Genomic DNA, 21,107 nt, shown 5'->3' with positions numbered 1-21,107 from the left:
CCAGTAACTCTGGGGTGGACAAACCAGCGTTTTGTTTCACAGAGGGGGTTCTACCGCCCCCCCCCCCCCCCCCCCCCCACCAGGCTTTGTGCCCCCCACCCCTCCCGTTTTGTGTTGTGGTCTCTCACTGCCCGTGAGATTTGAGTGAGTTACAGACCTGAACCTCCACTTTTTCACCATTTCTCCTGTTCTCACCCAAACTACATCAAGTCACGTGGGCCCTATCCACTTGTCATTATTTGGTCCAGTCCATTTGGTGGCACAGTGGGTTAGCGCTGCTGCCAGACAGCACCAGGGACCCAGGTTCAATTCCAGCCTCGGGTGTCTGTTTGTGTGGAATTTGTACGTTCTCCACAGTGTCTGTGTGGCTTTCCTCCACGTGCTCCGGTTTCTCCCACACTACAAAGATGTGCAGGTTAGGGTGGATTGGCCATGCTAAATTGTCCCTTAGTGTCCAAAGATGTGCAGGTTAGGGGGATTGGCCATGCTAAATTGCCTTTTAGTGTCAGGGGGATCAGCTAGGGTAAATGCATGGGGTTATAAGGATAGGGCCTGGGTGGGATTGTTGTCAGTGCAAGCTTGATGGGCTGAATGGCCTCCTGCGCTGAATGATTTGATCTATTTGTCTTCATATCTTGACGATGTTATGCCCCTGTCTGCTTATGATGCCATCTATCTTGCCCTCTTGACCAGATGTGACAGTCCAGTTCTCTATCCCAGTATTTACATTGTTCCTGGGCACAGTCAAAGGTCAAGGGCACTGTTGGTGGTGCTAGGATGCGATGAACAGGGAATTGGCCTCACTCCTGGCTTGGGGGGCAAACCTCCTGAGAAGGAGCCGTGCTGGCGAGGCTGGCAATCTGTCGATGCCCTCTCTCACTGAGCCGTTCCAGATAAACCTTCCTTTCTCTGTCCGACATCTCCCACAGATCAACCGAGGGCCTGGTGATAAATCGGCAAGAAGGGGTGCCGCGGGCCAACTGCATGGACTGCCTGGATCGAACCAATCTCGTGCAAGCTGCCATCGCCCAGAAAGTTCTGGAACGACAAGTAAAGCAGCACCTTCTCTCCTCTACTCTCTGCTCCCCTTGCCCTGTTAACTCTCTTTGCCCTCTCAACCCTGGTCTGTGCCCTCTCACCCGCTTCCCTCCCCGCTTTCACCCCCTCTGTCCCCCCTCACCCCGTTAACTCTCTTTGCCCTCTTACCCCTGACCCGTACCCTATTACCTGCTTCCCTCCCCCTCTCACCCTGTTAACTCCCTTTGCCCTCTCACCCCCTGATCCATGCCCTCTCACCCCCTCTGTCCCCCCCCCCACTCTATTGACTCCCTTTGCCCTCTCACCCCTGATCCATGCCCTCTCACCCCCTCTGTCCCCCCCCCACCCTATTGACTCCCTTTGCCCTCTCACCTTTGATCCATGCCCTCTCACCTCCTCTATCCCTCCCTCACCCTCTTAGCTCCCTTTGCCCTCTTACCCCTGACCCAAGCCCTCTCACCCCTTCACTGCCCCCTCTCACCCTGTTGACTCCCTTTGCCCTCTCACCCCTGACCCATGCCCTCTCACCACTTCACTGCCCCCTCTCACCCTGTGAACTCCCTTTGCCCTCTCACTGCCGCCCCCCTCCCTGATCATTCTGATTTTGGGAAGGGGTTGGGGGTGGGATGTGAGAATGGAGTGCCCACTCATGATAATCCCCATTTCTACCCAGGGGTGTCCAACATTACATTGCCTTCCCCTGTGGCCAGTGGCAGAACGTTCAACAGTCCTGTGGGGTTGCCACGGTAACCATCTCAAAGTCACTTTCAACTGAGAAGGGGAAAGGTCATTTCTGTCAAGATAGGCTGATTTGACCTGTGATTTAATTTGATGTATTATTCGCCAAAGATGTGCAGGTTAGGTGGTTTGGCCATGCTAAATTGCCCCTTAGTGTCAGGGGAATTAGCAGGGTAAATAGGGAGATAGGCTTGGCTGGAATGAACTCAATGGGCCAAATGGCCTCTTTCTGCACTGTCGGGATTCTGTGATTATTGTCACGTGTTTTGGGATGCAGTGATATGTATTGTTTCTTGTGGGCGCAACAGACAAAGCATACTGTGCATAGAGTACATGAACATAGAACATTACAGCGCAGAACAGGCCCTTCGGCCCACGATGTTGCGCCGACCAGTTAAAAAACAATGACCCTCTAACCTAAACCAAACCCTTTCCATCTATAAAACCTATCCACGGATCTCTTAAACGCCCCCAAACTAGGCGCATCCACAACTGCAGCAGGCAGGGCATTCCAATCCCTCACCACCCTCTGGGTAAAGAACCTACCCCTGACATCCGTCCTATAACTACCACCCCTTAATTTAAAGCTATGCCCCCTTGTGCTAGCTTTTTTGGAGAAGGAAAGGAGAGGGTGCAGAATGTAGTGTTACACTCACAGCTAGGGTGCAGAGAAAGATCAGCTTAATGCGGGGTAGGTCCATTCAAAAGTCTAACGGCAGTAGGGAAGGAGCTTTTGCATCTTTTTCCTGAGTCCTCAGACTCTGGTATTTTTTTCCCGACGGAAGAAGGTGGAAAAGAGGGTGCTTAGTTACGTTGGCTGCTTTGCCGAGGCAGCAGGAAGTGTAGACAGAGTCAATGGATGGGAGGCTGGTTTGTGTGAAGGACTGGGCTACATTCACGACCCTTTGTAGTTCCTTGCGGTCTTGGTCAGAGCAGGAACCCAGACCAAGCTGTGATACAACCTGAGAGAATGCTTTCAATGGTGCATCTGGAAAAGATGGTGAGAGTCGCAGCGGACATGCCAAATTTCCTCAGTCTCCTGAGACAGTCGAGGGGTTGGTGGGGCTTTCTTAACTATAGCGTCGGCATTGGGGGGGGAACCAGGACAGGTTGTTGAAAGCCAGTGAGCTCAAACTCAAGCTGGTCAACAGACTCAAGAAAAGCCACCGGAGAGGTGGCTGCCCACGTTCCACCACCACCAACAGCCCCCCCACCCCACGCCCCCAACAATCCTCCACGATTCAGACTCCATTTCCCCCACAGGAAGCTCGCTGCTGTGAGCTGGAGGACCTTGGGACATTTTCTAACCCGGTCCCACCTCTCTGACCCACTTCTTTTCCAGCTGAGGGCCCTGAGACTTCTACCCCGGCGGGGCAATCTTCCCCAGAGCACGCTCAGAATCTTCCAGGTCATCTGGGCCAATAACGGGGACGCCATCAGCATGCAGTACGCTGGCACCGATGCAATGAAGGTAGGACCTCTCACCGTCTCTCACTCAATGACAGAACTACTGTTAAAAATACCTCCCCCTCCCCACCCCCCGCACCCACTGCCCCCACACTCATACAGGCCAAGGAATCTGATCCCACAGCTGAGGGTCAAAATTCAACTGGAGGGGAGACAGAGACTGTGGGAGGAGAGTAAAAGAGAGAGACAGGGACGGGGATGAGGAGGCAGGTTGGCAGGAGGGGAGAGAGAAAAGGGGGAATGGAGGGGGGGGGGCGGTTAGAGAAAGTGGGGGGTGGAAGGAGAGAGAAAAAGTGGGGATGGAGGGAGGGGGAAGAAAGAGAAAAGCGGAGGGAGAGACAGAAAAGGGCAAGGGGGAGGGAGACAGAGAAAAGGGGAGGGGAGAGAGAAGGAAGAGGGAAAGGGGGGGAGGGAGCGAGAGAGGGAGGGATGGAGAGAGAAAAAGGGAGATGGAGAGAGAGAGAAAAAAGGGGGAATGGAGGGAGAGAGAAAAGGGGGAGTTAGAGGGGGAGGGAGGGAGAGAAAAGGGGACAGAGGGAGGGAGAGAGAGAAGAGTGAGCAGAGGGAGGGAGAAGAGGGGGCAGCAGTTGGAGGAAGGGGAAGAGGGCGTGAGGGAGGGGCAGGGGTAGGGGGATGAAGGGGTCAGGAGGAGGGGTATGAGGTGGCCAGTGGGAGGGCAAGAGTGGGCAGGGGGAGGAGGAAGAGAGGGGGAACAGGGAGAGGGAGGGAACAGGGTATCTCCACACGGATTAAGTGACCAGGTCACTTTGGGGGGAGCCTTTGTGGCCGGGGACAGTGATAGGATTGAACAGATCTGTGCTGCCCACTGTGGTTGAATAGCCCGCCGCACCTCTGGGTGACTGCAACGTGACAGGGCGCGCCCCTCTCCAGCAATATCCAAAATATGGCATCTCCTGTGGCGCTAAACACATCCAAAAAGAGACCTTTTCAACACCCCACCTTCTGGGGGGGGGGGGGGGGGCGGGGGAGGGAGGCGAGAGACCAGGAAGAGAGCGACGGATGCAGCTGAACTCGGTTTGTGTCTTTTGTTCCCACGTATACGGTTTCAGAGCGATTTCACTCGCACTGGAGAGCACAATTTTTCTTCTGTGATGAAGGACAGTTACCGCTCAGCCAATCGTTACTACCTACACCATTTCAGACACGCATACAGACAGGCTGTCATTGGTAAGCATTCGATTTATTATTATCACGTGTATTCACATCCGGCGAGGAGTATCGGTTCTTGCGCGCTGTGCTGACAAAGCACACCGTTCATAGAGAAGGGATGGAGAGGGGGGGCAGAACGTAGTGTGACAGTCGTGGCGAGGGTGTTGGAGAAAGACCAACCTAGTGCGAGGTCGGTCCAAATTCAAAAAATCAGCGGGGAAGAAGCTGCTCTCGAATTGCGAGCTCGGACTTTTGTCTCTTCTTCCCCCGACGGAAGAAGGTGGAAGCGAGAATGTCCGGGGTGTGCATGGGGGTCCTTGGTTGTGCTGGCTGCTTTTCCCCGAGGCAGCGGGAAGTGTAGACAGAGTCAACGGATGGGAGGCTGGTTTGCGTTTTGGACTGGGCTACGTTCACAACTGTTGTGGGAAAAATACAGCTTTATTTGACGAAGGCTCGTGGAGAGAAAGGCACCAGCACCTCGCACTACTGGACAGCTACCTTCTCTCAATGAAACAATAGAAGCGCGTCCACCTTTATACCCTTTCCGCAATAGGTGGTCCGGACACGATTGTCACATTGTTACACGGGTACAACATTTATTAGCTCATTATTATGGACAGGTACAATATTGTTTCAATATCACATTGTTCCATAAATGGGTACGTTTCCTCTTATCAATGGCTTAATTTATTCTATTCTTGTCGTACATGGTTCCTTTGTGTTTATGCATTCCCCCCCATTATCCCAGGACTATCTTTATCTCTTTTAAGGTGCCTGGCTTCCTGAGGCGTTTGTTCCCTGTTTTAATTCAGTGAAGTGTCTGTCCTGTGATTTATATTTTAAGTGATTGTCTGCGTTTGGGAGTCAGTGTCTGTGCTGGAAGTCAGTGCAGGTTTAATGCCTTTTAACCCCTCATGTGCCGGACAGCTATTTTTATGCCAGGTTCCCATCTTTATGGGGTTTTTTTCCGCCTTCACAACCCTTTGTTCCTCGTGGTCTTGGACAGAGCAGGAGCCCAGACCAAGCTGTGATACAACCAGAAAGAATGCTTTCTATGGTGCATCTGTAAGAGTTGGTGAGAGTGGTCGCGGACATGCCAAATTTCCTTAGTCTTCTGAGAAAGTAGAGGCCTTGGTGGGGCTTTCGTAACTACAGTGTTGGTGGGGGTGACTTAATGCCCTTGTGTCTCTTCAGGTTTTTTGATTTGATTTACTATTGTCACATGTATTGGGAAACACTATACAGACAAAGCATACCGTTCGTAGAGAAGGAAAGGAGAGAGTGCAGAATGTAGTGTTGCAGTCACAGCTAGGGTGCAGAGAAAGATCAGCTTCATGCGAGGTAGGTCCATTCAGAAGTCTGACAGCAGCAGGGAAGAAGCTGTTCTTGAGTCAGTTGGTACAAAAGTCGGAGGTCATGTATCTTTTTCCCCGATGGAAGAAGGTGAAGAGAGAATGTCCGGGGTGTGTGGGGTCCTTGGTTATGCTGGCTGCTTTTCCAAGGCAGTGGGAAGTGTAGACAGAGTCAATGGATGGGAGGTTGGTTTGCGTGATGGATTGGGCTACATTCATGACCTTTTGTAGTTCCTTGCGGTCTTGGGCAGAGCAGGAGCCCAGACCAAGCTGTGATACAACCAGAAAGAATGCTTTCTATGGTGCATCTGGAAAAGTTGGCAAGAGTCATAGCAGACATGCCAAATTTCCTCAGTCTCCTGAGAAAGTTGGTGGGGCTTTCTTAACTACAGTGTCGGTGGGGGTGGCTAATGTACAAGTACCCTGGACAGAAAGCGGGCAGGGTGATAGTGACCGCCACCCCCCCAACTCTTTCTGATCTGCTTCCAGACCTGATGAACGGGGTCCCGGTGACGACGGACTTGCAGACGCTGATTGGAAAGGAGAAGCCAGCAAAGGCCCTGATAAAGAAGGAAAGCCTGAGGCGGCAGAAGGAGGAGACGGAAATCTTGATGCAGACCTGCAGTGGGCTGCTGATACCGGACACTGAGGACTTCCTCGGAGGGTGGCTCTTCATCGACTGCAGACCAAGGTGTGTGGACAACCCAGCCTTCCGACAGAGTGAACAGCCAGAAGCTGGAAACGGGGGAGGGAGGGATGGAGAGAGAGAAAGGGGAGATGGAGGGGGAGAGAGAGAAAAGGGGGAGATAGGGGGGGAGGGAGAGAAAAGGGGGCAGAGGGAGGGAGGGAGAGAAAAGGGGGCAGTCAGGGAGAGAGAGAAGAGTGAGCAGAGGGAGGGAGAGGAGGGGACAGCAGTTGGAGGAAGGGGAAGAGGGCGTGAGGGAGGATGGAGGAGTGAATTACTGGGGGGTTGGGGGGGGCACAGGTTTAAGGTGCGAGGGGCAAGGTTTAAAGGAGATGTACGAGGCAGAGTTTTTTACGCAGAGGGTGCTGGGTGCCTGGAACTCGCTGCCGGGGGGGGAAGGTAGTAGAAGCAGATACCATAGTCACTATTCAGGGGCATCTTGACAAATACATGAATAGGATGGGAATGGATGGATATGGTTCCCGGAAGGGTAGGGGGCTTTAGTTCAGACGGACAGCAGAGTCGGTGCAGGCTTGGAGGGCCGAAGGGCCTGTTCCCGTGCTGTAGTTTTCTTTGTTCTTTGTGTAGCCTTCGGAGCTTCTTGGGGGAACTCGCTATGGGGGTGGGGGGGGGCGAGCTTTCGGAAACGGGAGATTGAAAGTAGGTTGTGCGGGAAAGCTCTCACCGTGAGCTGACGAGGTCTATCCTTGAGCTTTATTGAAGCAGATTGGCCAACTGACTGGTTTAATGGAGCGGGTAACTGGTGCAATGCAGAGAGAGAGTGACGTAACCTTCACACTGACAGTCGAGTGGCTTCTTCCTCGACCAAATCGAGCTGGGAGTGTCAGCTAGCCCAGTATGTTCTACAGACAACCAACCTAATTGAGACCCGGGGGGTAATCTGACCAGAAACATGCGAAGTGCCGGACGAGAGTGAAAACAAGCAAGAATTGCACCATTTTTTTGTGCAAGTTAAAAATTCAATCTTAGCACAAAAATGAAGCAAGATCTGTTTCCCGCCTGGAGGGGTAGGGTCGGGGCTGAAGAATGTAGAAGAAAGCCATTCAGCCCACTGAGCCTGCACTAAGAACAGTCCCACCTGGGCCTTATTCCTGTATCCCCATGTATTTCCCCTGCTCATCCCCCTGCTATATTAGGACAATAAATGGCAATTTAGCATGGCCAATCCACCTAACCCATACATCTTAGGACACTAAGGGACAATTTAGCATGGCCAATCCACCTAACCCATACATCTTAGGACACTAAGGGACAATTTAGCATGGCCAATCCACCTAACCCATACATCTTAGGACACTAAGGGACAATTTAGCATGGCCAATCCACCTAACCTACACATCTTTGGACACTAAGGGGCAATTTCGCATGGCCAATCCACCTAACCTACACATCTTTGGAGCGTGGGAAGAAAGCAGAGCACCAAGAGGGAAACCGACGCAGACACGGCGGGAGCTTGCAGTCTCCACACGGACAGTGACCCAACTGGGATTTGAACTCAGGTCCCTGGCGCTGCGAGGCAGTAGTGCTAACCACTGTGCCACCGTGTCGCCCCTGTTATGAGGTAATAGAGCAAACAGGGAGGCTGAGCAATTGAAACCCGAGTATTGAGGCTGAATTTCAGGACAGCTCCAAACGAGTAGGATGAACAGGAAGAAGAGTGAACACACTAGTCATCAACGAGTGTCCTTGTACACGTCCCCAAAACGTGGCTAAGGAAATGACGAGCTGGCCAGAGGGAGGGTTTTATTGACGTTCATAGAATCCTAGAACCCCTACAGGGCAGGAGGAGGCCATTCAGCCCATCGAGTCTACACTGACAACAATGTTCTAGCCTCTCTCAAATGGATGGCCTTGTTGGTGACGGAGGTTTGTACATCTCTGCCTGCTGCTGATGAGAGAGTCCCTGGGTTTTGGTTCAAACAGTGGGCTGGGAAATTTTGGGAATAGCTTTGGTGGTGATACATTCTCAGCTGAAACACACATTCCTGGTGTTTGAAGAAGGTTTTGATGCTTCAAGTGAGCTGCACCAACTCCAACAAACTCTTAACTGTTCTCTTCCATTTGTCTCTTGACCCAGTTTGATAGATGTGTCCATTCAGGATTTGGATGTTCTGTTTCTCCTGTCCAATCATGCTTGCTACTTTGCCTAGTAAGTACTCAAATGTCTCGCACCTTTGTCTTATTACGATTTTGATTTGATTTATTACTGTCACGTGTATTGGGATACAGTGAAAAATATTGTTTCTTGCGCGCTCGACAGACAAAGCACACTGTTCATAGAGTACATCAGGGAGAAGGAAAGTAGAGGGTGCAGAATGTAGTGGCACTGTATAGCTAGGGTGTAGAGAAAGATCAGCTTAATATCAGGTAGGTCCATTCAAAAGTCTGATAGCACCAGGGAAGAAGATGATTTTGAGTTGGTCGAGACGTGACCTCAGACTCTTGTATCTTTTTCCCAAGGAAAGAAGGTGGAAGTGAGAATGCCCAGGGTGCGTGGGGTCCTCAGTTATGCTGGTTGCTTTCCCAAGGCAGTGGGAAATGTAGACGGAGTCAATGGATGGGAGGCTGGTTTGCCTGATGGACTGGGCTCTGTTCATAACCCTTCCTGATTTGATTTATTATTGTCACATGTATTAATATACAATGACAAGCATTGTTTCTTGCACGCTATACAGACAAAGCATACCGTTCATAGAGAAGGAAAGGAGAGAGTGCAGAATGTAGTGTTACAGTCATAGCTAGGGTGTAGAGAAAGATCAACTTAATGCAAGGTAGGTCCATTCAAAAGTCTGACAGCAGCAGGGAAGAAGCTGTTCTTGAGTCGGTCGGTACGTGACCTCAGACTTTTGAATCTTTTCCCCAATGGAAGAAGGTGGAAGAGAGAATGTCCGGGGTGCGTGGGGTCCTTGATTATGCTGGCTGCTTTGCTGAGGCAGCGGGAAGTGTAGACAGAGTCAATGAATGGGAGGTTGGTTTGAGTGATGGATTGGGCTGCATTCACGACCCTTTGCAGTTTCTTGCGGTCTTGGGCAGAGCAGGAGCCCAGACCAAGCTGTGATACGCCCAGAAAGGATGCTTTCTGTGGGGCATCTGTGAAAGTTGTTGAGACTTGTACCAGACATGGCAGATTTCCTTCGTCTTCTGACAAAGTAGAGGGGTTGGCGAGCTTTCTTAATGATCATGTCTGCATGGAGGGACAAGGACAGGTTGTTGACCTGGACACCTAGAAACCTGAAGCTTGGAGACAGAGATAGACAGGTTTGTGATAAATAAGGGGATCAGGGATTATCAGGAAAAGGCAGGAGACTGGGGATGAGAAAAATATCAGCCATGATTGAATGGCGGAACAGACTCGATGGGCCGAGTGGCCTAATTCTGCTCCAATGTCTTATGGTCTTATGAAACTCTTGACCATTTCCAATTTATCTCCATTGATGTCGACAGGACCCTTTCCCATATCTATGCCTGGGGGATGGCGGTGTGGAAATGGGGGATTAATTGGTTTGAAAAGGGCCATCACAGGTTCGTGGGCCCAATGGCCTTGGTCGCAGCTAGGAAGATAACTCTTAAAATTGTTGGCTTGATGTATGCCTGAAGGTTTCATTTTGCTTGGTGACACCTGGGTTGCTTTGCCTCCTTCACAGCATTGACAAAGAATCTGAGATCACCCATCACACTCGCATAAGGCTGGAGGACATAGACAAGATTGAAATTGGTAAGGAATGCTGTCACTCTGTGTCTGTCAGTCTGTCCCTGGGTTAGAACCGCAACTCACAAATTGTCAGTCTGTCCGTCCACTGCATCTGTGCAAAAGGTCAAGGCTGAGATGTTTCATCCATCTTCAGCCCAACGTTCCGAGTGGACGGTCCATCTCGGCCTCCTCCAGCGGTCTCCAGAATCTCAGGTGCCAGTTCTCCAGCCAATTCGATTCACTCCATGTGATATTGAGAAACAGTTGGAGACACTGGGCAGTGGGCAGTGGGCCCTAATAACACTCCGGCAATAGTACTGAAGACTTGTGCTCCAGAACTTGCCTTTCCTCTAGCCAAGCTCTTCCCAAATGGTTCCAACGCTGGCATCTACCCAACAATGTGGAAAATTGCCCAGGTATGTCCTGTACACAAAAAGCAGGACAAAGCCAACCCAACCAGTTGCTGCACAGTCTACCTTTGATCATCAGTGAAGCGATGGAAGGGGTCATCGACAGTGCTATCAGGGTAGTCTCCTGCTCAGCAATAACCTGCTCAGTGATGCCCATCACCGGGGTCACTCAGCTCCTGACCTCATTACAAACACGGACAAAAGAGCTGAGTTCCAGAGGTAAGAGTGACAGCTCTTGACAAGAAGGTCACATTCAACCAAGTGTGGCTTCAAGGAGCCATGGCGAAACAAGAATGAATGGGCATCGGGGGGGGGCAAACTCTCCGCTGGTTGGAGTCGTACCTGGTATGAAGGAGGGTGCTTGTGGTGGTCCCCGCTCCAAGACATCTCTGTAGGAGTCCTTCAGGGTAGTGTCCCAGGCCAGACCAGTGATCTCCATATCCAGTGAGTTATCTTAGTCTTGTCCCTTGACTCTTGAAGAGACATCGTGTGCAGAGATAACTGAGTGGATATATAAACGGCGACATGATTTCTCCAAAGAACAGATGGATATTTGCTGTCACTCATACCCAGGAGAGACAGCTGTACCTTTCCCCATCTACCCACTCAGGGTCAATGGGGAAAGATAAATTGCATCTGAGCAAGTTGACCTGAACCGTGAATTCTTTCACAAGGTCAGCAGCCCACGGGCATACAGGGGTCCCAGGCTTTCCACATGCGATTGCATCACAGCGAAGAAGGCAAGAAAGGCAGCCAGTTCACATTGCAAACCACCCTGCGATGTCAGCAAGACAACAGCAAAGGTACACACCATCATCCTTCATCTTCTGCTCCTATCAATTATAACACTCTCTCCATTGTATCGCACTCACAGTTATACAGCTCTCCCTGACATCCCACTCTCTCTCCATTACATCCACTTCTCAATTAAAATACTTGCTCCATTCCATTCCCCTCACTCCGTTACATTCCCTTCTAACTGTAACATTTCCCTCCCTGTTACACTTCCCTCTCTCTCTCTGTCACGCTCCCCTCTCTCTCTCTGTCACGCTCCCCTCTCTCTCTCTGTCACGCTCCCCTCTTTCTCTCTGTCACGCTCCCCTCTCTCTCTCTGTCACGCTCCCCCCTCTCTCTCTGTCACGCTCCCCCCTCTCTCTCTGTCACGCTCCCCCCTCTCTCTCTGTCACGCTCCCCTCTCTCTCTCTGTCACGCTCCCCCCTCTCTCTCTGTCACGCTCCCCTCTCTCTCTCTGTCACGCTCCCCTCTCTCTCTCTGTCACGCTCCCCTCTCTCTCTCTGTCACGCTCCCCTCTCTCTCTCTGTCACGCTCCCCTCTCTCTCTCTGTCACGCTCCCCTCTCTCTCTCTGTCACGCTCCCCTCTCTCTCTCTGTCACGCTCCCCTCTCTCTCTCTGTCACGCTCCCCTCTCTCTCTCTGTCACGCTCCCCTCTCTCTCTCTGTCACGCTCCCCTCTCTCTCTCTGTCTCTCACATTTACCCCCCCGTCACGTTCCCCCCTCTCTCTCTCTGTCACGTTCCCCCCTCTCTCTCTCTGTCACGTTCCCCCTCTCTCTCTCTCTCACGTTCCCCCCTCTCTCTCTCTCTCACGTTCCCCCCTCTCTCTCTCTCTCACGTTCCCCCCTCTCTCTCTCTGTCACGTTCCCCCCTCTCTCTCTCTGTCACGTTCCCCCCTCTCTCTCTCTGTCACGTTCCCCCCTCTCTCTCTCTGTCACGTTCCCCCCTCTCTCTCTCTGTCACGTTCCCCCCTCTCTCTCTCTGTCACGTTCCCCCCTCTCTCTCTCTGTCACGTTCCCCCCTCTCTCTCTCTGTCACGTTCCCCCTCTCTCTCTCTCTCACGTTCCCCCCTCTCTCTCTCTCTCACGTTCCCCCCTCTCTCTCTCTCTCACGTTCCCCCCTCTCTCTCTCTCTCACGTTCCCCCCTCTCTCTCTCTGTCACGTTCCCCCCCTCTCTCTCTCTGTCACGTTCCCCCCTCTCTCTCTCTGTCACGTTCCCCCCTCTCTCTCTCTGTCACGTTCCCCCCTCTCTCTCTCTGTCACGCTCCCCTCTCTCTCTCTGTCTCTCACATTTACCCCCCCCGTCACGTTCCCCCCTCTCTCTCTCTGTCACGTTCCCCCCTCTCTCTCTCTGTCACGTTCCCCCTCTCTCTCTCTCTCACGTTCCCCCCTCTCTCTCTCTCTCACGTTCCCCCCTCTCTCTCTCTCTCACGTTCCCCCCTCTCTCTCTCTCTCACGTTCCCCCCTCTCTCTCTCTGTCACGTTCCCCCCTCTCTCTCTCTGTCACGTTCCCCCCTCTCTCTCTCTGTCACGTTCCCCCCTCTCTCTCTCTGTCACGTTCCCCCCTCTCTCTCTCTGTCACGTTCCCCCCTCTCTCTCTCTGTCACGTTCCCCCCTCTCTCTCTCTGTCACGTTCCCCCCTCTCTCTCTCTGTCACGTTCCCCCTCTCTCTCTCTCTCACGTTCCCCCCTCTCTCTCTCTCTCACGTTCCCCCCTCTCTCTCTCTCTCACGTTCCCCCCTCTCTCTCTCTCTCACGTTCCCCCCTCTCTCTCTCTGTCACGTTCCCCCCTCTCTCTCTCTGTCACGTTCCCCCCTCTCTCTCTCTGTCACGTTCCCCCCTCTCTCTCTCTGTCACGTTCCCCCCTCTCTCTCTCTGTCACGTTCCCCCCTCTCTCTCTCTGTCACGTTCCTCCCTCTCTCTCTCTGTCACGTTCCCCCCTCTCTCTCTCTGTCACGTTCCCCCTCCCTCTCTCTGTCACGTTCCCCCTCTCTCTCTCTGTCACGTTCCCCCTCTCTCTCTCTGTCACGTTCCCCCTCTCTCTCTCTGTCACGTTCCCCCTCTCTCTCTCTGTCACGTTCCCCCTCTCCCTCTCTGTCACGTTCCCCCTCTCTCTCTCTGTCACGTTCCCCCTCTCTCTCTCTGTCACGTTCCCCCTCTCTCTCTCTGTCACGTTCCCCCTCTCTCTCTCTGTCACGTTCCCCCTCCCTCTCTCTGTCACGCTCGTCCCTCTCTCTCTCACGTTCCCCCCCCCCCCCCTCTGTCACGTTTCCCCCCCCCTCTCTCTCTCTGTCACGTTCCCCCTCTCTCTCTCTCTCTGCCTCTGTAACATTCCCCGCTCCCTCTCTCTGTAACATTCCCCTCTCAGTGATTTCTCTCCCCACTACATGCTTATTCTCTCTATAACGCTGTCAGATTGGAGGGGGAGAAGTGCTAACACTTTCTCTGTTTCAGAAGCCCTGCAGTTAATAGCAAAAACCATCCAGAAGGCGAAGAGGGATGCCACAGGCGTTAGCCTTGCAATCCGATTTGATGATCAGCGTCGGTGAGTCCCTGAGGGTAAAGCATTCCGGTCGGAGAGTCCGTGACTCCCCTCCATATCCGAGGAAGCATTCGGGCAGATGGCGGGAGTGGGGCTGTCGGAGAGCATGGAGATATCCCCGCCTTCTTCTCAAACATGGCGATTGTTTGGCCCAGTGTGCTAACAGTGCTGCTGTTTCACCTCTGACCTCTCGGGGCCAATCTCACCCAACCACAAATTGGCCAGTGGGATGACCAAGATGGTGGGTCAAGGAGCAAGGCATATTGGGAAGTAAGAATCCGCTGGTGACCATGGAAACCATTGTCGGATTCACTAATGTCTCTTGAGGGAAGGAAATCTGCCGTCCTTACCCGGTCTGGCCTACATGTGACTCCAGAGGCACAGCAATGTGGTTGCCTCATTCCGGCAACTAGGGTTGGGCAATAAATGCAGGTCCAGCCAGTGACACCCGTGTCCCACAGATGAATAAAAAGGGAAAGAACGGTTTGTCTGTCTGACAGCAGGCAAGGATCTCTTGTGGAGTTGGGTGGGTGAGGAGGAGCTCTGTTCTCTGGCCTTGCCGCGTTGGGGTTAGCAGTGTGGAGTTGATGTCTTATCTTGCTCTCCCCGCCACAGGTCTCAGATTTTGGTGCGACTCTGGTCTCTGCTGGTGTCCTGCGCAGAGTTCCTCGCCGCCATTGTTCTGTCCATTGCTGAAGCGTGCCAACATGGTCTCCTGAAGAACAGGTATCTCAGCAGCCGTGCTAACCTCCACCCACGTCTGAGCGGGTCACCCCCTCGCCCACCTCCCAGTTGCGTCTCCAGGAAGTGTCTCCTCAGGCAGGGATATCATACAGAGGTGCCATTATGGAGGAGAGGAGACTGACGCCTAGTGTTCTTAATAGGAAGATCCAAGCCTTGCAGTCTGAGTCATAGAATCATAGAGGTTTACAGCAGGGGAACAGGTCCTTTGTCTCAACTTGTCCATGCCACCTCTTTTTTCCCTAACCAAGCCCCAGTTGGCCCATGTCCCTCTATCTTACCCGTGTCATTGTCCAAATGCTTTTTAAAAGACAAAATTGTACCCAACTCTCTTTCTACCTCTGGCAGCTCGTTCCAGACACTCAACACCTTCTGTGTGAAAAAATTGCCTCTCTGGACCCTTCTGTATCTCTCCCCTTTCTTTTGGGAAAAGATATTGACTATCTGGCTGATCTGCGCCCCTCATTATTTTATAGACCTCTATAAGATCACCCCTCAGCCTCCTACGCTCCAGAGAGAAAAAAGTCCCAATCTATCCAGCCTCTCCTTACAACTCAATCCATCAAGTCCCGGTAGCATCCTAGTAAATCTTTTCTGTACTCTTTCTAGTTTAATCATATCCTTTCTATAATAGGGTGACCAGAACTGTACACAGTAATCCAAGTGTGGCCTCACCAATGTCTTGTACAACTTCAACAAGACGTCCCAACTCCTGTATTCAATGTTCTGACCGATGAAACCAAGTATGCCGAATTCCTTCTTCACCACCCTGTCCACCTGTGACTCCACTTTCAAGGAGCTATGAACCTGTACCCCTAGATCTCTTTGTTCTGTAAATCTCCCAAACACCCTACCATTAACTGAGTAAGTCCTGCCCAGATTCATCACCTCGCATTTATCAAAACTAAACTCCATCTGCCATTCGTTACGTCCAAAAGAAATAGAATTGGGGCATGTTTAACCTGCCACCTCTCCTCACCCACCCCGCCCACCCACCCTTCCCGAGCCTAATTTATGGGGAGTGCGATTGCCTTTGTCAACGTGGGACCAAGGGGACAGGAGTTGGCCTCGGTGCCTCTGAGATAGATCAAGGATGGGCACCATTCCCCACACTGGATTGCCTCCTTCCCTCACCCCTTTTACCAAGGCCAGGCTTGCCATCGGTAGAGATGCGGGCACGACCTAGTCGGTCTTGTGTCTCTGGTGCACAGGTTTCCCACGGGGTGGGGGGAAGAGGGGCACTCCCTGTCCACTGATTGCCACAGGGTGTTGGCAGGGACACAGAGCAGTGAATGTGATCCTCATGCCAATGCCGCAGAGGGGATTCATCCTGAAGTGTTTTTCTTCCAATCAAGAGATTTAATTTTTCTATATTATCAATATCGGGAAGGAGAACGGAATGTCTCATTGAATCATAGAATCCCACAGTGCAGGGGGAGGCTGTCTGGCCCATCAAGTCTGCACTGACCACAATCCTGTGCATTCTCCCTGTGGTTGCGTGGGTTTCCTCCGGGCGCTCCGGTTTCCTCCCACACCCCAAAGATGTGCTCTTAGGCTGATTGGTTTTACCAAATTGACACTATTCTCCCCTGAATCTGGCTAAGTCAGGGGTTCTATTCGTAGACACGCAGGGTAGAATAGGTGTAGGGTGATGCGGCGGCGCGGGCTCGTTGGGCCGAAGGGCCTGTTTCCCGTGCTGGGTTGTTCTTTGTTCTTTGTTCTTTGTAATCCCACCCAGGTCCTATTCCCATAACCCCACATATTTATACCACTAATCCTCTGACACTAAGGGGCAATTTAGCATGGCCAATCCCCCTAACCTGCACATCTTTGAACACTAAGCAGCAATTTAACATGGCCAATCCACCTAACCTACACATCTTTGGACACCAAGGGGCAATTTAGCATGGCCAATCCCCCTAACCTACACATCGCTGGACACTAAGGGGCAATTTAGCGTGGCCAATCCACCTAACCCGTACATCTTTGGACACTAAGGGGCAATTTAGCATGGCCAATCCACCTAACCTACACATCTTTGGACACTAAGCAACAATTTAGCATGGCCAATCCACCTAACCTACACATCTTTGGACACTAAGCAACAATTTAGCATGGCCAATCCACCTAACCTGCACAACTTTGAATTCAGTGACAAGCTGCACAGAAAATCGGAAGTCAAGCTATGGCTCCTTTCTCCCAGAGCCTTCCACTGCCTCTCTGACTTGAATGGTTCAAGTTCACGTCTCCCCTCTCCCCGCCCCATTTTCCTTCCTAACCTCCTACTCAGTCTTGACCACGTGTCTGACATTCAGGATGGGCAGTGAGGCTGGAAGGGGAGGGCGGAGGTTGTGGAATGCAGGTGGGAGCTCACTTGGGCCTCCCTTTCTCCCTCCCAGCCCCCCACAATTCCCCAGGCCTATTGTTGTTAGAAGGCCAAGGAAGGTCCACAGATGTGCAGGTTAGAACTTAAGAACATAAGAAATAGGAGCAGGAGTAGGCCATCTAGCCCCTCGAGCCTGCCCCGCCATTCAATAAGATCATGGCTGATCTGTCGTGTCTCAGTTCCACTTTCCCGCCCTCTCCCCATAACCCTTAATCCCCTCGCTTATCAAAAACCCATCAACCCACGTCTTAAAAATGTTTAGCGAGGCAGCCTCCACCGCTTCAACGGGCAGAGAATTCCAGAGATTCACCACCCTTTGAGTGAAGAAGTTCTTCCTCAACTCCGTTCTAAACCGCCCCCCCCCCTTTATCTTGAGGCTGTGCCCCCTAGTCCTATTATCCTTTCTGAGCGGGAAGAGTCTCTCCACCTCTATCCTATCCATCCCATTCATGATCTTATATGTCTCAATGAGATCTCCCCTCATTCTTCTAAACTCTAACGAGTACAAGCCTAGTTTATTCAGCCTCTCCTCATAGCTCAACCCCCTCAACTCCGGTATCAGCCTAATAAACCTCCTCTGCACTCCCTCCAATGCCAAAATATCCTTGCGTAAGTACGGCGCCCAAAACTGCACACACTACTCCAGCTGCGGCCTCACCAATGCCCTATACAGCTGCAGCAAGACCTCCCTACTTTTATATTCAATCCCCCTCGCTATGAAGGCCAGCAACCCATTCGCCTTCCTGACCACATGCTGCACCTGCAGGCTGAGTTTTTGCGACTCATGCACAAGGACCCCGAGGTCCCTCTGCACCGTCGCCTGCTGCAGTTTTTCACCACATAAGTAATAGTCAGGTGTATTGGCCACGCTAAATTGCCTCTTAGTGTCCAAAGATGTGCGGGTTAGTTGGATTGGCCATGCTAAATCGCCCCTTAGTGTCCAAAGATGTGTAGGTTAGGTGGATTGGCCATGCTAAATTGCCTCTTAGTGTCCAAAGATGTGTAGGTTAGGTGGATTGGCCATGCTAAATTGTCCCTTAGTGTCCAAAGATGTGTAGGTTAGGTGGATTGGCCATGCTAAATTGCCCCTCAGTGTCCAAAGATGTGCAGGTTAGGTGGATTGGCCATGCTAAATTGCCCCTTAGTGTCCAAAGATGTGCAGGTTAGGGGGATTGGCCATGCTAAATTGTCCCTTAGTGTCCAAAGATGTGCAGGTTAGTTAGATTGGCCATGCTAAATTGCCCCTTAGTGTCCAAAGATGTGCAGGTTAGGTGGATTGGCCATGCTAAATTGTCCCTTAGTGTCCAAAGATGTGCAGGTTAGTTAGATTGGCCATGCTAAATTGCTCCTTAGTGTCCAAAGATGTGTAGGTTAGGTGGATTGGCCATGCTAAATTGCCCCTTAGTGTCCAAAGATGTGCAGGTTAGTTAGATTGGCCATGCTAAATTGCCCCTTAGTGTCTAAAGATGTGTAGGTTAGGTGGATTGGCCATGCTAAATTGTCCCTTAGTGTCCAAAGATGTGCAGGTTAGTTAGATTGGCCATGCTAAATTGCTCCTTAGTGTCCAAAGATGTGTAGGTTAGGTGGATTGGCCATGCTAAATTGCTCCTTAGTGTCCAAAGATGTGTAGGTTAGGTGGATTGGCCATGCTAAATTGCCCCTTAGTGTCCAAAGATGTGCAGGTTAGTTAGATTGGCCATGCTAAATTGCCCCTTAGTGTCTAAAGATGTGTAGGTTAGGTGGATTGGCCATGCTAAATTGCTTCTTAGTGTCGGTGGATTAACAGGGGAAGGATATGGGGTCACGGGGATAGGGCCTGGGTGAGATTGTGTTGTGGGAATGGCCTCCTTCTGCACTGTAGAATCCTATGATTGACTGTGTTTTGTAAAGTTTATTTGTTATCACGAGTTGGCTTGCGTTCACGCTGCAATGCAGTTACTGGTGATATCCGAGTGTGTCTTCACAGGGCTTTCTGCCTGTTCTTTTCTTCCACAGGAGCCTGATTGACGTTTCGTCCGAGCTTCCGCAGGCGTCCGTGGTCTCCATCACACTGAATTGTGGTCTGGCGGAGGGCACCGAGGAAGAGGCCCTCTCCAGCGCCGATCGGCAGAGGGCCGGGGACCAAATGTTGTCCATCTACCTGCCGACGTTGGGCAAGCAGAGCCTCCTGGAGAGGATCAGCATGTTGACCTGCGAGAACGATTTCTGGCCCTTCCTGGTGCAAGGCAGTTCTGGCTGCAGCACCTGCCACAACTCCGATGCGGAGGACCAGTTCCTGTATTCCAGCACCTCCTCCTCCTCCTCCTCATCCTCCTCCTCCTCCTCCTCCTCGCCCTTGGCCAAGCACAAATCAGAGAGGTTCGCCATGACTCAGGTGGGCGCCAACGCTTTCGAGCTACGGCCCGGCAAGCAGGGCAGATGGCTGGCCCTTCCCCGCCAGGATGACCCACCAACCCTCTCCAGCCGCTGCAGGTGCAGGGGCAGGGGCAGGGGCTGCACCAGCAAGCAGCCCTGCCGGACAGAGCCCGGGGCGCCGGGCCTGCCTTCTCCCCAGGCCGAGATGCCCGGGCCTCACCCTGGGGGGGGCCAACGTAGCCCGTCCTCCTCCTCCTCCTCCTCCTCCAGATGGGCGTCAGCGCGGCAACCCTCATCCAGCGGGCGCGCCCCCGCTGGCAACCCCCGACCGGGCAGCCATCAGGACGGGGAGGGCCACCTTCAGCCAGCCCACACTCTCCGGGTGTCGTCTGCAGAGGGCAGGTCGTCCTCCCGGAGCCAGATGGATGCCAATTAGCTGAGCCCGCCCGCTCGCTGCGAGGGACAATCGTCCTGCCTTGTGTTGGAGCGATCAGCCTTCACAGCAGTGCCAGGGTGAGGGGTTGGCAGGGATTGGGTGGTGGGGGTGGGGGGGGAGGGAGGTGGTGGGGGGGGGGGGAGAGGGGCTTGCCCATCTGACTGACTGGCGCACACGTGCTCAAAGCCACCCTGCGCCCCACGGACTCATTTCACAGATGCTTCTCCTCAACGGAATTAATTTGCTGCTACTTTCAGATCGCCGGAGTGACAGGTTTCGCAACTCCAGATACGATGGGGGAATCTACCCCCTTCCCAGTGCTTTAAATCCTCCACCTCTCGGGGACATTGTTTTATAGTAAAACTGCTGATATTTTGTCATTTTTAAGACTTGGCCCCCTGAATTCACTTCCCCCTTTCTCTCCTTCTCTCGTGCAATATTCCAACATCTCTTTATTTTTAAAAAAAAAATCTGTCAAATCGACTTTGCGCACAATGAAAAGTTTGGAAAATAAAAGTCCCAACCTCGCCTTCCTCCTCTCAGCTGAGAAAACGATTAAACTCTCGCGTATCGGTTTGTGTTCCTCCGATTTGACCCGAGAACCTTCTCGGTGCCTCTCCCTGTGTCTGCCCATTTGTCTGCCGGAGCTGTTTGTGGTCGGCGGGAGACAGGAGTTATACTGCCGCTGGTGCCCCACGGGAAGAGGCGTGGGGGTGGGGAGTGGGTTTAGCTGACTTCCAAGCAGCAAGCTCTTCATCCTGTGCTAAATCATTTGATTTGATTTATTATTGTCACATGTATTGGGAAACAGTGAACGGTATTGTTTCTTACACAACATACAGACAAAGCATACCTTTCATAGAGTATGGAGGGGAGAAGGAAAGGAGAGGGTCCAAAATGTAGCGTTACAGTCATAGCTAGGGTGCAGAGAAAGATCAGCTTCATATGTACTGGGAAACAGTGAAAAGTATTGTTTGATTTATTATTGTCACAAGTATTGTTTCTTACGTACCATACAGACAAAGCATACCCTTCATAGAGTACGTCGGGGAGAAGGAAAGGAGAGGGGATGTAGTGTTACAGTCATAGCTAGGGCGTAGAGAAAGATTAACTTAATATTTGATTTGATTTATTATTGTCACATGTATTGGGACACAGTGTAGGGTATTGTTTCTGATGCAGCATACAGATAAAGCATACTATTCATAGAGTACAGAGGGGAGAAGGAAAGGAGAGGGTGCAGAATGTACTGTTGCAGTCATAGCTAGGGTGTAGAGAGAGAT

At 52.0% G+C, this 21,107-nt stretch overlaps 1 protein-coding gene across 1 annotated transcript in view; it reads left to right on the top strand.

Moving 5' to 3' along the window:
• The window catches only part of LOC145361259 (phosphatidylinositide 4-phosphatase SAC2-like), a 44,045-nt gene extending 24,221 nt beyond the window's left edge, over positions 1-19,824 (top strand). Inside the window, exons 12-23 of the mRNA XM_080216891.1 lie at positions 930-1,050; positions 3,119-3,247; positions 4,314-4,431; positions 6,255-6,456; positions 8,549-8,620; positions 10,116-10,186; positions 10,317-10,442; positions 11,247-11,375; positions 13,819-13,909; positions 14,522-14,632; positions 19,029-19,310; positions 19,506-19,824. Of these exons, the coding sequence (XP_080073017.1) occupies positions 930-1,050; positions 3,119-3,247; positions 4,314-4,431; positions 6,255-6,456; positions 8,549-8,620; positions 10,116-10,186; positions 10,317-10,442; positions 11,247-11,375; positions 13,819-13,909; positions 14,522-14,632; positions 19,029-19,310; positions 19,506-19,824 (1,771 nt within the window). The remainder of the gene's footprint in view (positions 1-929; positions 1,051-3,118; positions 3,248-4,313; positions 4,432-6,254; positions 6,457-8,548; positions 8,621-10,115; positions 10,187-10,316; positions 10,443-11,246; positions 11,376-13,818; positions 13,910-14,521; positions 14,633-19,028; positions 19,311-19,505) is intronic.
• The last annotated feature ends 1,283 nt before the right edge of the window (positions 19,825-21,107 follow it).

The sequence above is a fragment of the Carcharhinus amblyrhynchos genome, chromosome 34 (assembly GCF_965287045.1).
Source record: "Carcharhinus amblyrhynchos chromosome 34, sCarAmb.v2.hapA, whole genome shotgun sequence".
In the NCBI taxonomy this organism is placed as follows: Eukaryota; Metazoa; Chordata; class Chondrichthyes; order Carcharhiniformes; family Carcharhinidae; genus Carcharhinus; species Carcharhinus amblyrhynchos.
This window is presented reverse-complemented; position numbering and strand designations above follow the sequence as displayed.